The sequence below is a fragment of the Perissodus microlepis genome, chromosome 20, assembly GCF_051167445.1.
Source record: "Perissodus microlepis isolate ML-2025 ecotype Zambia chromosome 20, ASM5116744v1, whole genome shotgun sequence".
Taxonomy (NCBI): domain Eukaryota; kingdom Metazoa; phylum Chordata; class Actinopteri; order Cichliformes; family Cichlidae; genus Perissodus; species Perissodus microlepis.
This window is the reverse complement of record NC_140480.1, coordinates 20,850,901-20,868,465: the sequence shown is the minus strand read 5'-3', so window position 1 is coordinate 20,868,465 and position 17,565 is coordinate 20,850,901. Positions and strand designations below refer to the sequence as shown.

Genomic DNA, 17,565 nt, shown 5'->3' with positions numbered 1-17,565 from the left:
CCTGCTGTGTTCTCCATCGTTTTGCACATGACTGTTTTTGGGGCAAATAAGATGCAAGTAGGGATTAAAACCGCAGAATTAATGATTACCGGTGCTGGAAATACTAGCGCTTGATGCAGTGTTTTGATTTTGTTGCCACGGGTATCCACAAAGCAATGCGCGAAAGTCACGTGGTCTGTCAATCTCTATATAGTTTTACTGGTCTGGCCCGCTTAAACTCAAAGTCTGACATTTCTGTTTAAAGCAACTAAAGAGTGAATTAAGGGCAACACACAGATCAAATGACTCATTTCCACAGAACAAAAGCGGTAGAAAATTTTATTTGTTTTACATTATACCGTCATGACAAGCTGCACCATCTATCTTCACATGATTAATCCAGCATTTCATATAAAAAGCACATTCACACAAACTGTATGCACACCTAACTACAATCTCACGTGGACACGACAATAGCATGATTCCTTTTAAAACAATCTGTACACAGGTCTCTTCCTCTAGTAAAAATTTATAATCCTGCTCAGAGAAACCATTATCAAGTGATTCACAGCGGGGAAACACAAACATTTACAGTACATTTCACAGGTAAACACAACTGTAGTCGTGCCTACTTAGACTTCCTTCTCTTGGCCTGCGTGGGGCTCGCTCCAGCTTCTGTCAAAGAGAAGACATGCATTTGTGTCGGGGAAATGGTAGCAGGCACAGCTTGGATATAGTGATTGATACTGTGTCTTTTTTAATTACCTTTCACAGCAGCACTGGTTGCAGGCCTGGCCGATCTCTTCCTAAGGCTGCTGTCTGCTACTGGCTCCTCCTCCACCTCTTTCTCAGCCCGGGAGCTGCGCCTGCTTGGCCCTTTGGGCTTCTCCACAGCAGCTCTGGGAGAACAAGATAGAAAAGGGGAAAAATGGAAAAGAAAAGGAGAATAACACAAGAAAGTGTTACCAAACAGACAACGGTGTGAGTTAACTCTGCTCTAGTCAGAGAAAGATATAATACCAATCAGGACTCTGCTGTTTTTCCTCGTCTACCACAGATACTGTCCATCTTCATCCCGACAGCATCCACTACGCTGACATGATCACTGCTTGTGTCTTTTCAGCACAAACGTGTTAAAATACATACCTTGAGACTAAGTTGATGGGCGCCTTTCTTTTCTTTGCCCATCTGTGATAGAAGTGGAAAAACAGCGGTAAACTATACGCTGTGCTGAACAAAACATGGCTTCACTTCCCCCCACCATAACACGACAATTCCCAGGAAAAGAGACATGGCCATAAAGGTCAGCGGGAGAGCTACAATTTGTTCTGTGATAGACTGCTCATTGTTCAACCTTTTGACATGCATTAATATAATTATATTGTTGCATGCTTATCATACGTACCCATTGCTGGGGCCACTTGGCTCATTGATTTCACCATGTATCCCTCCGTGGCCAAGCAAATGAACTCCCTGAGTTTCAGTGAAGCTTGAAATGTCTAAGCATTTCTTCTTCAAAAGCATCAATCTTAAGATTAGGCCAGCTTTTTCAAAGATCAGCAGTAAGGGACACCTTAAAAACCCTAGCCCGTGACACATTACACAGCAATTAACAAACCATAACAAAGAACATGATCTTACCCCTGTTCAGAACCGGTCAAAGCCTCTTCACCTGAACAAAACAAAAACAGGAATTATTCACGTGCAATTTAAATCCCAATTGCTTATATTCTATTTCAGCGAGAAGTATTTTAACAGCTCAAAAACAAGGATGACAACACTAACCGGTCTTCTCGGTGGCAGTAGGTTCCTGTGACTGTGGAGCTTCTTGTTGAATAGGTGCTGGGAGGTGAAAGAATAAAACAGTTCAATTGACATATCTAAATAAATAACACATTAAAATACACACCACTAACTGTTCAAATAAGGGCACATATGATATGATATAGCTATGTAATTTTATATAGGGAGCTAAGCAGTGGATTCTTCCCACTATGGGAATCAGTTGCCAGAATATTTGCACAGAGAAACAGCCTTTCTCTATCGAAAAAGACATAAACATTAAACAATACTTCATACATAAGCTAGCATTATACACGTTTTTTGTAACATACAATAAGTGGACCTAAGCACATGACTGACATGTGGTGCATTAAGGTGCTCATCAGCTTCAAAAATGAATGTAGCTCACGGCTGCACGTTTACCTGCTGTGGTCTGAGTGGTTTCAGCAGCTGCTCCAGCTGTTGGGATGGAGGGCTCCACAGCTGTTGCAGGGTCAGACTGGCCTGCTGGAACTCCGCTTGGGTTAGCAGCTGGAGAGGATGTGGTCTGGGAACCCTCCTGAACAGGTCCAGGTGTGGCAAGGGTTGGAATAATGGACGGTACTGGACTTTGCACAGGAGGAACCGTGGAGAGCACAGCTGAAGAAGAAACACCAGTGGGAGTACCAACTACAGCCACAACAGGAGCTTGAGATGTTACAGCTTGCATTGGGGTTGAGACTGAAGCTGGTGCATGTGCTTGAGTCTGGCTTATAATCTGAGTAGGAGCAGTGACTTGACCAGGAACTGGGACTGGAGATGAAACTGCAGGTATAGCAAGGGTGTTTTGGGAAACAGCAGTAGTATGGGGGGCTTGTGCTTCAATCTGAATGGCTGGACTAGCAGGAGGATGAAAGACCTGTGGTGGCACAGCCCCTGTGTGCCCCTGTGCAGGCCTTTCCACAGGACTTTGCTGGGAGTCCGCTGTAACAGAAACAGCTACAGCAACCTGTGCAGGCTTACTTCTTAACTGGGCAGTTGGAGATGAAGAAACAGGGCTTTTCCGGACGGTGTTAACAGCCCCAGGACTAGAGCAGGGAAGAGGAGAAGCCAGAGGTGGCTGAAAGGGAGATGCTGAAGGGTTGGGATGAGGAGATGGCTGTGGAACTGGGTGAGATTTTGGAGTAGAAGTAGCCTCACCAGGGCTTTCTGTTTTGTTAGCTGCTGGGTTACTTTGAGGACCTAGGGGAGGTGCTGGGGCCGGTGATGACATACTAGTGGCAATCTGAAGCTGTCCAACAGCATTTCTAGTGGGCTGACTGCTGGTCATGTTAGTCCCTGAGGACTGGGTAGAGCTTGGAGCAGCAGAAAGTTGGATATTTGCATTTGACACTTGGATAGACCCCACCATGGTGACTGACTGAGATACCACTGTAGTATTGGGAGCCACAGATGAACTTGGGACCTGGAAAATTGGGTTGATAAATACAGGGGTGGTTGTGATGAACTGAGGAGGTCTGGATGCTGAGCTCTGCTGCCGGATGTCCTGAGGTCTAATGTTCCTGTGAGGGACAGCCACCATAGTTGAAACCATAGATGTGGGCGGCTGTGAAGCAGGGGCAGAAGTGATAGGGTTTGAGGCCACAAACACAGTGATCTGGTTGGGGGAAATGGTGCTAGAAGAGGCAGGGATCTGTATGACTGAGTGGACACTTGTCACAGTTTTAGGACTAGGGCTTGGTTTAGTAGCCGAACCAATTGGGTTTACAGCAGAGCTAGAGTTCGAACTACTACTAACAGTGGACGCAGAACTAATCTGACTGGAAGCAATTGTACTGGGGTTTACACTTGTGGTGGCATTAGTGTTGGTACTGACTGTGTGTGTAGGTGTTGCATTTACATTTGAACTAGGAATGACACCAAGACTGGAAACTGGGTTTTGATTAAGGCTGGGAGTGGTAATGGAGTTCATGCTATTGGGAGGATGTGAACCAGGAACTGAAACAGGCAGTAAGTTAGGACTGCTGGTAGGGACTGGGACAGCAGGTTTGAGTTTAGCTTCGGTTTCTGCAGTATTAGCAACAGACACTGCCACATCTGTGCTTTGGGAATTACTGTGAAATGGTCTTTCTGGATCAAAAGCAGACTTAGGACTGCCCTTTCCCATTACATCCCTAACAGTACTACTCTGTATGGTTCTCAGGGACATATTTGGAACACCTGTGTTATCCAGTAACTGGTTTAGGGAAGTCGGGGCTGCTCTGATAGCAGGTGAGACCTCGGACTCCTGTACAGGTGCTGAATGCGTCAGCTGCCTATCAACAGTGCAAGCCTGCAGTTCCAAGTCAGTTTTAGGCTGCTGAGGTGCAGGCAGACGAGGGCTAGTCATTCTGGGTGCTGATAACTCCCTTAAAGGCTGTGGCTGTGACTGAGACTGTGGTATCTGTCGCTGCTCTGCTGTTATCATTCCCTGACTATCCCTGACTCCATCAGCAGGGTTACCTTGAATTCCATGAAGGTTGCTCTGGGTCTGCTGCGCCTCCATGGAACCAGTCACTTGTGAAGCCATAGATACTGGACTTGGAGGTACTGAGGTAGGGCTTAGCATCATTGTTTGCCCCTGAGGACTGACCAACTGCTGCTGGTGTGGAGGGCCAGTGACAGCCATTTTTGCCCCTTTCTGTCTTCCTGGACTCGGGGTGGCTGACTTACGACTAGAGGCTGGGCTTGACCTCCTACTATTGCTGGGACTTGCCCTCTTACCCTGCACTCCAGCTGGTTTGTCCTGTTTAGCACCTACCATCCCAGCACCAGAACCAGCAGAAAATGCCTGCTGATTGTTGTTAGTGTTATTTCCACCAGCACTGCCATTGTTGTTTCCTGGTAAAGTTAGGTTAGGAGGTGCCTGTCCAATGGCTTTCAGAGTTGTTGGATTAAGACCTTGTTGATCAAATCCCCTGTTTAGGTTTGGCTGCCTTGGAGGCAAAGGAATGTTAATTTTGGGAGGAAAAAGCCCTGCAATAGAGGCATTTAGCCTCTCGGGTGAAAGGTTAATTTCTGAGGGTTCAGTACTGGGTGGACGATTGGTTGGGGTGAGGGGATGGTGGTATGGTCTGGGGCTGGCTCTGTTGGGGGTTTTAGGTCTTGAACTCTGTGAGGTTGTGGGGACATTGGGGAAATGAAGACCAGGCATGGGACCTCCTTGTTGAGGTTGAGTGGGTAACTGCTGCTGAGGACTAGCTCCAGTATGCTGGGGCATTTGCGCTGAACCAGGGACTTGCTTCATCATGTGAGTGTTGGAGGCCTGATTGCCCACAATCTGTTGAGTGCCATTTCCTGGTTGTCCCCCCATTTCTGGGCCACCAGGTCTGTCCTGCTTTGAGTGGGCACCTGAAGGGGCTTCTTCAGATCCAGTTCCTTGGGGAGCCTGTCCTGCATCAGAATGGGACATTCGTCGTGCAGCCCCTGCAAGCTAAAAAGTAGAGAGGAAAAACAAAGGCAAAGTGTTCATATTACATCTTTGCACTCCAAACTTAAATGCTAAAAAAAAAAATAGATGAGAATTTCAGCACTATGTTAATGTATGTCCCAACAGGGCCCTCACCTGTGGGTTCACTATCAGGGGCATTCCTCTGGCTTTGTCAGGTGATGGTGGCACCCCTCCAGGTCCTTGAAGGCTGATCATCACAGGCATGTTGCCTTGCTGTGAGACAGGATGTCTTTGCACCTCAGTTTGATTGCCCATTCCTCGGGGAGGTAGCTGCCCTCCTGGAGGGATGGGCATACGATTCTTCGCCTGCTCCTGCTGCATCTTCAGCATCATCATCATCTGCTGTTGTTGCTAGAAAGAAACATGAGGCTCACTGCTAAGTATGAACTGACATATTGTTATGCTAATACCAAAAATTGTCACCAATGTACATAACTTCATTACCTGCTGTTGCAGGTGTGGTTGCTGTTGTGGTTGCTGCTGTAGCTGATGAGGGTGCATTTGGGGCTGGCCTTGACCTGTAGTCTGCTGTCCTGTCATTCCCTGCTGTCCTTGCGCATTCTGGAGACCTTGTATCTGTTGCATGTGTTGCATCTGCTGCTGCTGCAACTGTTGCTGCTGTTGCTGTAACTGTTGCTGCTGCTGCAACTGTTGCTGCTGTTGCTGCAACTGTTGCTGCTGCTGCAACTGTTGCTGCTGTTGCTGTATTTGCTGTTGCATTTGCTGCTGCTGATGCTGCATTTGTTGTTGCTGCATCTGCTGTTGTTGTATGTGCTGCATCTGTTGTTGTTGTTGCTGTGATGGTGGTTGTTGTTGCTGCTGCTGCATCTGCTGTTGTTGTTGCTGCGATGGTGGTTGTTGTTGCTGCTGCTGTTGTTGTTGCTGCGATGGTGGTTGTTGTTGTTGCCCCTGCATAAATTGCATGGGTACTTGCTGCAATACTCTCTGATCTCCAGGCTGGCCAGGAAAGCCTAAGTAAAAGCATAAAAAGATTCACAAATATATATATATATATATATATATATATACACACACACACACACACACACACACACACATATTTTTTAAAGATGCCATGTATTAGAAAAGTTTACTGCAAATAAATAATGTTAGGGTATTTACTAGGGCTGGGTATCGTCACTGATTTCTAGAATCGATTCAATTCCGATTCACAAGGTCCCGAATCGATTTGATCCACGATTCGATTTAATTCGATTCGATTCGATTTGAATCTGGGAAATTTTGACAGCCAGAAATATTATAATTCAGATCATCACATTTACATATTTTTGTATCTATAAAAAGGAAGCTGACACACGCAAGACTTTATCAAAGGTGTGAGCATCACAGCAGATGCCTTTGTGTCAAAGTAGCTGGGGATAAAACACAGAAAAACATGAAGGTGATTTTTCCTGGCCTGGGATTTTATAAAAATATTCTGCAGTACATCAAAAACGAAAGAAAACCATTAATCAACACATGAACATTACCTCTGAAGTTACAGAGGTTTTATTAGAGACACGGCTAAGCGTTTTGCATTTTGCATAATTTTAAAAAGTTTAAATTTGTTCAGTATTGAACGGCAGAAATGAGGCTTTCTTTTCAAAAGTATGTAAAACGAAAAAAAAAAACAGCGACCGAGAGCGCTGTAAACAACGGTAGACTTGTGCGTAACAAGCAAGCGAATAATGAAGAAAACAGATTTTTAGACGGGAAACTGTTCTTGAAGTACAGAGAGAGAGAGGGGGGGGGGAGCTGTGCATCGTGGTCGAAGCAAAACAGTAAAAGTAAGAGTGAATACATGACGATGTTTATGTGAAGCGTAGTTTGGATCTTCTTTTGCTGCTGGTTCGGTCAATATTGTTTGGAGTGACATCAAACTAACAGCTTTAGAATCCGCGCATAAAGGGAACACAAAGCGCGGACCTGCCGACAGATCAGAATCAGCGAGCTGTCGGCTTTCAGCCCCGACTATGAGAAAGGCGACATCTAACTGATTCTGATCCGCGGGTTTTGTCTTTGTGCAGAATCCGTGTTCCTGCTCTCATTTGCTGTCTTAGCTGTTTGGTGGTTGTTGAAATTTTGTGAGATTTCACCAGAGAGTCTGGCATTTCGGGCAAAATAAATTTATATTAAAAAATTTATTCAGGATTTTAGTGAATCGATTTTACGTTATCCAAGCCAGAATCGATTTTAATCGATAAATCGATTATAAAAACCCACCCCTAGTATTTACCTTGGTCTGAATGCATCTTAAATGTGCACAAAATAACTAGAAATGTATGTTGCTATTTACCTCCAGGCCTGTTAGCAAATTCAGGGTGTTTCTGGCCTGCGTTGTCTAAGCCCATACCATGTTCACCACCAAGATTTGGCAGTTCAGCATCCTCCATGCCAGCAGCCACTTCAAGACTACTAAGAAGAGAAAGAAATTGTTGAACAATTAGACAATTAACCAATGAGTGATGAAAATAAATTGCATCCCATGGCAAAAACTGTTACAAGTACAAATTATTACCCAAGTCCCTCTACTTGCTGTTGACCTTCTCCCTCTTTGGGCTTCTTCTTGCGTGCTGGCTTCTTCTTTTTGGGTTTGGCTGGATTTCCCCCACCTGCTCCTTGTTTTCCTCCTGGTCCAAATTGGCTGGCTGAAATATCACTCTGCAGCAGATTGACCAGCAGTGGGCTAGTCAGTGTAACATCTTTGCTAACAGGAAAGCCACCTGGCTGTCCACAAGGTCCTGCAATCTGCATCTGACCTGGAAACTGTGAGTTGAAATTCATGCCATGACCTGGAAAGTGCCCATTTCCCATCTGCATGTGCTGGGGGCCTCCCATCATGCTTTGCTGTTGCTGTGCCTGCATATCAGGAACCATTTGTTGTACTCCCAAATCTCCTGTCCCACTGTTTGGATCCCCCATGGCATGTGGATGTTGCTGAGCTGCCTGTTGTTGTTGTTGCTGCTGCTGCTGTTGCATCATGGCTTGTTGTTGCTTCTGCTGCTGTTGTAACTGCTGCTGTTGCAACTGTTGTTGAATGAGAGGGTGCCCTGAAGGCAGTCTCATCTGTTGCCCATGCATGCCCATAGCTTGATTAGGATTTCCAGCAACAGGAACCTGCTGAGACTGTTGCTGATTCATCTGCTGGTGCTGCTGTTGCTGCTGCTGTTGCAGCTGCTGTTGCAGCTGGTGTTGTTGCATTTGCTGCTGCTGAAGTTGAGCCATTTGTTGTTGTTGCTGTGGAGTCATCTGCTGTGGGCCAACCTGACCCTGGAACTGAGCCATGTTACCTGGTACATTTGGAGAAGGGCCACGCATCATCTGCCCAGGCATAACCCCGGCTGGCATCTTGCCCCCGAAAGCCTGCTTGTTGCCTTGCATCTGGTTGGCAACCATTTGTTCCATCATTGAGTTTTGTTGCTGCTGTTGTTGCTGCTGCTGCTGCTGCAGGAGCATGGCCTGGTGCCCTTGGCCTCCAACCATCTGACCCTGCCCATGCATCACCCCCTGGCCTTGCTGAGGCATCATCTGCTTGGGTGGGGTCATCCCTCCTCTCTGCCCTTGATTGATGGGCCTTGAGAGGACAGTCTGACCTGCACCCTGGCCTTGAACCATCTGGCTGGGGGAGGAGGACACAGGCTGGGCCTGATGCTGGAGGCCCATCATCTGGGTCTGGAGGCCAGGCTGTTGCTGGCCCATACTAGGCCCAGCAGTTGTACCAGGTGCTGAACCTGCCATGCTACTTTGAACACCCATAACATTAGGTGGGGCATGGGGTGGTCCCTGCATTGAGTTTGGTGTAGAGGCTGATGGTTGAGCTCCTAATGCAAAATGGGTTGGGGAGGGACATAAAGACAATAACTTAATGGATTTCATGTGAGGTAATCAGCTATTATGCCTTCTGCTAACTGCACACAGAGCCATGCTTTGTTAAATTAGATTATAAAGTGTCCAGAGATAAATTACTATTAGTCTACAATAAGTCACCTACTATTATGTGAAAGGTGTAGTTAATTTGTTTGACATGAAGTTCACACAAAAACTACCATATCTTTCATCTGAATTGCTGGAGAAGTGAAACATGTCCAAAGGAAGAGTCGATTAAATTTTGGTGTGAATTCTCATCACTTTCTTTAAAGCCCCAGTCACAAAGGCCTAGAGACCGGTCTGCGACGAATCGGCAACCACTGATTACTAGGGAAAATGTGTTATCGCTTATGCCAACCACCTAGGTTGCTGAGTTGCTACGGGCTTGCTGATGGGTCTCTAAGCCTGCTTGACAAAATGGAGCACTGGCTTTTTGCAGAGTTAAGATCGTGCTCTTATTCAATGTGTCAGTCTTATGCACTGACACTGACAAATACATTCTCATCTTTATCAGAAACGGCACAGGTGGATCCATAGCATAAATAATTTAAAATACATTACTCTAATATTTTAATGAAAAACTTGATAAAAAAAAAAAAAAGACGAATTGTGACTTGGTCTTAACAAGGGTAAACAGAATACATTACTCTTAAAAAAAAGGAAAATAGATTAAGCTAATTACTGATGCCATTTTTTTAATGAACCCTTTTATTTTAGTACAAATGGCACTGTATGGCCTGCCGACCGCTATTAAGTTTGTCAAAATCAAAGTTAAGGCCTATAATGAATTTATTGCTATTTATTATACATTATTGCATTATTATACATTATTAACTATTTTAAGCTGTTTCTCAGTGATCTAATAATGCTAAACTACAAACTCTGCAACTATACGCTCCAACAATACAAATATATTTATTAAATGTAAAAAATTCTGATTGTCTTAACAGTTTAATGGCCAAAAGAAAATAAATAACTATATAAAAGACGCCCATTTTAATGTATTAGAAAGCAGATAACTGTGTTGCACCTAAGACATAAATCCCACACATGTGCAGTGTTGTAGACATTTTACCTGTGTGAGCCATTGCTTGGCTGCTCTGTAGCTGCTGGCCGGGGCCTCCAACAGGGGTTCCTGGAGTGCTAGCACTCACCTGACCTTGAACAAAGTTTGGGGTTGGAAAGCCTATGGGTCGCTTTGGCATACCTGCATATATAAAACATTGATATTTTAGACATCTTAGAACCAAATACGTAATGTTTTTCTGATAACCAAAAACGTGTTTTTAGTGTGACAATAAATAATTATGAAGCATCTCACCTGGGTGAACTTGGGCCCCAGGCTGTCCATGCTGGGGCATTCCCATGAATGCCTGTTGCATGTTACCCTGTTGACTGAGGGCTGCCCTTCCTGGTGAACCTACACCCTGGGGGAAGCCCTGTGGAGTTGTAGGTCTCTGAGCCATCATAGGTGGTGTCCCTGGTGAACCCTGCTGAAAAGGAGATGAGGACGAACCAGGGGATTTGGCAGTGAGGTTACCCTGTGGTCCAGTAGTTGGTGGTAGGGGTGGAGGGGGTCTTGGTGGCCCTGCAACACCAGTGGCAGGCTGTTGACCTTTAGGCTGGGGAGCAGCAAACTGACCCATTCCAGCCTGTTGTTGTTGTTGCTGTAATTGTCCCTGTCCCATCGCACCGAATACCTGCCCAGCCTGCTGGCTGCCAACTGGGTAGGGGGGCGGAGGATGACTGGGGGTCTGAACTGTAGCAAGGGAAGGTGGGCGTTGAACCATCTGTGCTTGGGGTGGGGGCTTTCTCCAGGCAGGGCCTCCTTGGGCTGTGGGTGGTTGGAGGACACCGGGAGGCAACTGATTCCAGCCAGAGGGCGCAGCCATCTGGCCTGATTGGTTGAATGGAGGTCTAGGTCCAAGTTGGGAGAGCTGAGCCTGTTGCTGCTGGTGATGCTGATGTTGTAGCTGCTGCAGTGCAGCAGGATTGAGCGGTCTCCCAGCCTGTAGAGCCTGCATGTGATGGGCAGCTTGAGGAGGCATGGGGCCTGAGCCATGGGGACCAGCCTGTTGGTGCTGAAGCTGTTGCTGCTGCTGGACTGACATCATTGGATCCATCGCATCTGTGAGTCAGGAAGATGCAATTTTTCCTGTTACAGTACAGTATAAAATGCAACATATCCTAAAATGCAACATGTAGAGAAATAAGAAACCTGAACCTGTTTGTGAAGGTGGTCTCTGAAGTCGAGGGTGGATCTGTCCACTACTACTTGGTAACATAGTCTGACCTACCATGCCAGGCCCTGGAGGAACCATTGATGGATTAGCCATTCGAACCCCTCCTAGAGGAAATATAAGCATATTTATTCATTATGAAATACAAAAATAAAAATAATACAAAAATGTGTAAATACTTCTTTGAAAACAAAACAAATTCACAATTACTAACAAGACCACATTAGGGATAACAAGAACCAAAAAAGAAGTATCCAATACAAATTGTAATTTATTCAAAAACTAGTAAAAGAAATATTAAACAAATTTTCAAGAACTTCCTATGGCTACTCTGTGTGTTAATTTGAGTAAAGTAATACCTGGACCAGGCTGACCAGGAAAACCAGCATCCATTCTTATCTGACCAGGTGCACCCATTGGTCCATTCACCCTGACTTCTTGTCCTCGATTTGGTCCCATAGCCACATTGATGGCACCTTCCCCTGAACATCAATGGACAGAAACAATAAGTAACTTAATCTGTACAGAAAGTCCTGTTTGCATGCTTTATATTGAAGTGCCATCGACATGCATCCTGCTTTGACGTGCAGTGAACCGTGAGGACTGTGCCGTTACCTTCTATCTGGACAGAGAGAATCCCCAGGTCTCTGAGCTGCTGCTGGTTGTTCTGGGCCAACAGACGGAGACGCTCAGCAGCATCCCGAGGAATGTTGAAGGTAACCCGCACACTGTTCCACGGCTCCACATGCTGTGGTTGAAGCCGCTCAGGGCCTAGAGGAGCAATAATTAATGAGGTGGTCTTGCAATTACAGTGCACAGAAGGAAATTTTTTTTCTGGTTATTGGGGGGGAAAAGACCAGGACACAAATGGTAACATGTCTGCATTTGCAATCCTTGTAAAACTTGTTTTACAAGACAGAATCAAAGTCAGTGTACCATAGATCGTTAAAGATTCATGACATTAGAATGCCATTTTATATTGTCAAGTGTCAACAGACCCCTAAGAGTCAACATTACAATCAGAAACATGGAAAGATCCAAGTGGATTCTGCTCAAGACTGATATAAATGCAGACATCAGTAGAAACAACTTTCAGTAGCACTTGAAAGTTTGCATTTGTTCATCTATTAATGAGCAGCTTTTTAAAATGCAAATTGTCAAACACAAATAACTTTTTCAAAATAAAAGCATTAAAGGAAATAGAACTAACCCATATCAAGCACGTTTGGTATCCCTCTGAGGACTGTCTCAAGTTTCTGAATGAAGTCTTCATCATCCATATTTCCTTGAAAGGCAACAAAGACTGTAAAATCTTCTCCCTCCCCACTTTTTCCTTCCCCGCCATCGTGCTTCTCAAGTTTCTCTTCTTCTGTTACTGTGCTTTCATGGCAACTGTCAGCATCCTCTCCTGCATCATCCCCAACACCAGAGTCCCTGTCGGATTCATTATCAGCCTCTAGGTACTCCGTCCTCTGGGATGTCTCAGGTGGGGTGCGGTGGTGTGCCATCCTCCCTTCTTAGCAGGAGTGGCGTGTGAGCTGTTTTATGCTGCAATCACACATTAGACATAGATTAAGAGTATAATAGGGTAGGCCTGACACAAAGTTTATGTTAAGCCACATGGTGCCTGATAGACAGTATACAGCCAATTATTTTATTTTACATTTTAACTATTTTAACTGATATGTGACCTCTGTTGAAACCCAAACCAAACTAACTACACTGGTTCAGAAAAAAGATTAAATACATAAATAATCCCAAATTCATTTTATAATCCAAAATGTGTCAGTTGAAAAAATAAAATTAACTGGACAGCATCAGTGTTTGTGACAAATAACTGAAAATGTGAGTTATAATTGAATTTTTTTTTAATATGTATTATATATTAGTATAATATATATGCTTGATGGCTCAGCTGTAGGTGGTAGGCGCCAATCTTAAAGGGAAACAAGGTAAGGACACAAAGTTCTATGAAAAAGAGTTGCGTGACCCCTCATTTGTTTATATTTTCCTTCTAACGAGTCAGACTTTGGAAACACTACACAGAAAGGCCCTGGCCTGATGGTAGATTTAAACTCAGGCCCTTCTTGCTGTGAGGTAACAATGCTAACCGCTGTCACATTGAGCAGTTTCTGAGTGGAGTTTACATGTTCTCCCCACATCTGTGTGAGTTCTTTCCGGGTACTCTGGCTTCCCCCTACAGTCCAAAGACATGCAGTTAGGTTCGGTTAACTAGTAATATGGTAATTCTAAATTGTCCATAGGTGTGAATTTGAGTGTGAATGATTGTCTGTCTCTCTGTCTGTCCTGCGACAGACTGGCAACCTATCCAAGGCGTACTCAGTCTGTAGCCCTATCGCAGGTTGGGATAGGCTCCAGAACCCCCAACAACCCTGGATAAGTGGAAGAAAATAGAAGGATGGAGCTACACTTGCTTTTATTTTTTTAAGTGGTCTCCAGCAATAGTTCTCCAGGCTTTCTGAAGGTCTTTCAAAGATTTTCACTGGTCTTTGGCTTTTTCATTCACTGTCCATGACCATTTCAGAAGAATGTGGTTTTATTTGTGAAGTCACTTAACACTGACCTATGAATCATTCAAACATAAAAAAGGCACCTAACTAAAGGAATGACCCGTGTTGTGTCTACACATAACAGACAGCAAAGTACCTGTCTAAACTGTATCTTAAGGCACTTTGTTGCAAGCAGCCTGTTGCAAAAACATAATTTGTTCCCAGGACACATCTTGTTTTGTTTGAGGTGAAACAAAAAAAAGTGTCCTTAAAAATCTGGGGTACAACAGAAGTGACAGGCCTAAACTGAACTACATATTGCAAAAAAACAGTACCATTCTTAAGGAAAGGGAAAAGAGGAAAAAAGGCAGTGGTATGCCAAATTATGCCTGAAATGGACCAAAAATTAGAGTGATGAACTTACAGAGTGATGAACTGAAATTTGAAAGTTCTGCAGGGCTCTAGAGTACAACCAATTTGGTCGCACATGCGACCTAATTTCTTAATGGTGTGACAAAAAAAAAATTGGGTTAGGCTAGGTTGCACCGGTGCGACCAACCATTCGAGTAAATAAAAAAAAAGTCTCTGTGTGGTCAACAACAGACACACATTATGCCCATATCGTGGTCTAAACCAATCAGAGATAGTCAAGGGTGCGGGACCTCTCTGATTGGCCGTGGTCCAGATATTCCTGTAGGCCTACGTGTGTGTGTACGTTTGAAAGTGCAGGTGGATAGAAAGGGGTAAGTAGCCTAGGCCCGATAGAAGTGGATGTAGCTGTGGGTAATGAGAAAAGATGAAAAGAACGCTTGATAACTTCTTCGTTAAGTTAAGGCCCGATCCGTCCGAAATTCATAGCCAGTGTTCTGACACGGACCCATCATCCTCTCAGGTTATGTCTAATACTGGTCTGGAGACGGCATCAGATAATGAGCCACATACGATCAACTCCGAGCCAGAGCCCACTGAAAGTAAAAGGGGGAAAGTGTATACATTTCGAAGAGAGCGGCTTGACCAGTTTCCCTGATAAGATACAGTAAAGCTGACAACATGATGCACTGCAATGGAGGATAGTCCATAAGCTATCAAGCTGTTCTTTTGTGCTGGTCCACCTAAAAAAAAAAAAAAAGTTAGACGCACCAGTGCAACCGTGGCAAAAGGCTAGTCTACAGCCCTGTTCTGTGTCAAATGGCAGATAATGTATGGGAGAAGTCAGGAGAGAAAAAACTATCTACAACCATCTGTCAAACACGGTGGACCACTCTGTCTTGGTTTAGGGCTGCATTGAGGAAAAGCACCGTCAGATTTTGATCCACTATACAATAGCATGGTGGCATGGTTGTTAGCTCTGTTCCATAGAACTATTCCTAAAGGCTACTTAAGGAAATGACTTGCCTAAAAGAAAGCTTGCCTAAGAGTTCAGGCTGTGTTGCAGAATAAACGTGGTCATATCAGATGTTGACTTTCAAGCTTTTTAGAATTGTACAAACTCTGCTTTCACCTCATATACTGTATTTTTCCACATGTTTAACTAAATCTCTGCACCATTTTCCAAGAAAACTGAACAGAAATGAGTAGTGGCTCAAGACAATAGCACAGTACAGCAAAGACCTATAAATTCCCGTCAATTATGTAAATGGCCATCATTGCAAATCATACGTTAACACACCTGTAATACAATGACGTCACTTTGACCGGTGATGGTGAACTTATTATCGAAGACATGTCAAATAACAGAAGATTGTTCTGTAAGAGGTACAGTTATTTGAAGTATAGGTTAATTTCCATCACTGCCAATTAAAGTGTTACAACACATAAATTTACTGCCATGAACCGTAACTTGCTTTACATCAACGGCCCAGCCGTGGCACAGGCCTTAGCGCACACATAAGCTAACGTAAAGCGATCAAAATCCGCAGGGCGACCACAGATTGCCCATATCCTATGCTGCTGTGCATTTTCTTGGCCTCTTGAGCACATTTAATAGCCGAAAGTAACACGGTTTTCACCACACTGTGAAAGACGTCAAAATTAACGTCAAGGCTGTTCCCCCTGGCTTCTCCATAGGCTCCAGTTAGCGATCGTTAGCTACGTTAGCTGGTTAGCACAGAAGGTAATTCAGCATGAATGCATTGAAACGCATTGCATTAGCTTTCCAATTCCCTAAGTTTAGCTTACAACATATGATAAGTAAAATAGGCGTAAGAAAAGCAAAAGCCTTACCACATATATTCATCTGAAAATAAGTTGAAGCAGTCGGCATCTGCTTGCTAGATTAGCTAACAAAACATGAATCAAATACAGTGTAAATTTACAGCAAGTTACAACTTCCGGCGATGATTTTCAAAATAAAAACAGAGGAAGTAACAACGTTTTTTTGTAATTTTTAAGGTAACTGAAGTAAATAAAAATATTTTACATCATTCTAAAATTGTAATAATAATAATAAATATTATTATTTTATAATTCGGTTTTGTAAAATACCAGCTGAATAATTTTAAATGGGCATTTTCTGTCAAATAGAGTAGTGGGGTTGTCACTACTTGTTACTACCACATTAGAAAGCACTATGGAATTCTGACAGTATCACACATTTGCACTTGTATCTTGTAATTTTCATTGGTGTGACTATTTTTTGTTTTGTTTTGGTATTAAAAGATCCCATAATATTAGTAATTAAAAATAGACACTTATTAAAAAGCTCAAAGCAGTAGCTTTGCTTTGAAACAGTTTTTCACAAGCCGTGGTGGTAGAAAAGTTAAAATGTTTAACAAGAGGTCAGTTGGGGATGGTTGTCTCACTGGTCTTAGGGTTGGTTCTCACAGGTATGACAAATCTTTTTGTTTGTTGGTTGGCAGAATGGTTTGTGTTAAGTCATGCACAAATAGCCAGCCCAATTTGTTGTCTGAAAAAATAATCTCACAAATATTGTACCAGTCCAGGGGTGTACATTTGTCATAATTGACCTGGGTAAGTTACAGGGTTGCTAGATCTTTAGAACTTTAAAATACATCTCTTTCCTTACATCTATAACTGAGCATCCATCCAGACTTTCATTCTTCTTCTGACATGTTTACACTGACTTGTTCACTATTGCGTAGATTACCTGTTGTAAAAATCCTGCACAAAAAGATTTTAAAAAGATTCTGGCTGTTTTAATGATATCAGTGATACAAAACTTCAGAATACACTCATGAATGTGGAATCTGTTCTCATTTGTTTTTGTGGCTTTAATAAAGGTTACATTGTCAAAGCACTGCAAATTCCTAATTTTAACTGCTCATATGTAGAATAAGTCACAATAATTATCACTGCTTCAAATTCACAGTTTAAATACACAGAACACTAGGTGGTGTTCAAACTTATTGATGGCTCTATCTGAAAGGCAGAAAACCCCCTCACAACATTACACATTCTTTTTTTTAATCGCAATTTTTATTGAAACCCAATTAATAACTATAGGTACAACCAAACCTGCTATGGGGTTGGTTGTCACAAAGTGTCATGCTGGTGATGGTTAATTACGTTTAGTTGCAATTAATTGCAAAAATGAGAAGGACACACATTTTGATTGAACAAAGGAATGGTTACTGAAGGAGTACTGAAAGAGCAGTTTGTGCAAGAGAAAAGCATGTGACAACCAACCCTGGTCTACCCTACCTTATTCCTTCAGTTTTTGGTCAAATACAGTACAGTACAGTACAAAAGCCTTGACCCA

The 17,565-nt window shown here is 43.5% G+C and overlaps 1 protein-coding gene across 3 annotated transcripts; it reads right to left on the bottom strand.

Annotated features, from left to right (window-relative positions):
• Window positions 1–304: 304 nt before the first annotated feature.
• On the bottom strand, window positions 305–16,194 carry ncoa6 (nuclear receptor coactivator 6). 3 transcript variants are annotated; one of them, XM_084916270.1, is made up of 17 exons: window positions 16,071–16,194; window positions 12,548–12,885; window positions 11,953–12,108; window positions 11,697–11,819; window positions 11,322–11,444; window positions 10,419–11,225; window positions 10,173–10,304; window positions 7,749–9,051; window positions 7,527–7,645; window positions 5,675–6,201; window positions 5,345–5,581; window positions 2,185–5,212; window positions 1,765–1,821; window positions 1,621–1,651; window positions 1,126–1,167; window positions 745–878; window positions 305–654 (listed from the first exon to the last, which is right to left on the bottom strand). In XM_084916270.1, exons 2-17 carry the CDS (start codon window positions 12,843–12,845, stop codon window positions 608–610), a joined length of 7,164 nt encoding a protein of 2,387 aa, XP_084772396.1. In that variant the 5' UTR covers window positions 12,846–12,885; window positions 16,071–16,194; the 3' UTR covers window positions 305–607. The 3 variants fall into 3 exon arrangements, with proteins under 3 accessions (XP_084772396.1, XP_084772397.1, XP_084772398.1); XM_084916271.1 differs by having other exon boundaries at window positions 7,527–7,642; XM_084916272.1 differs by lacking the exon at window positions 1,126–1,167.
• Window positions 16,195–17,565: the final 1,371 nt, after the last annotated feature.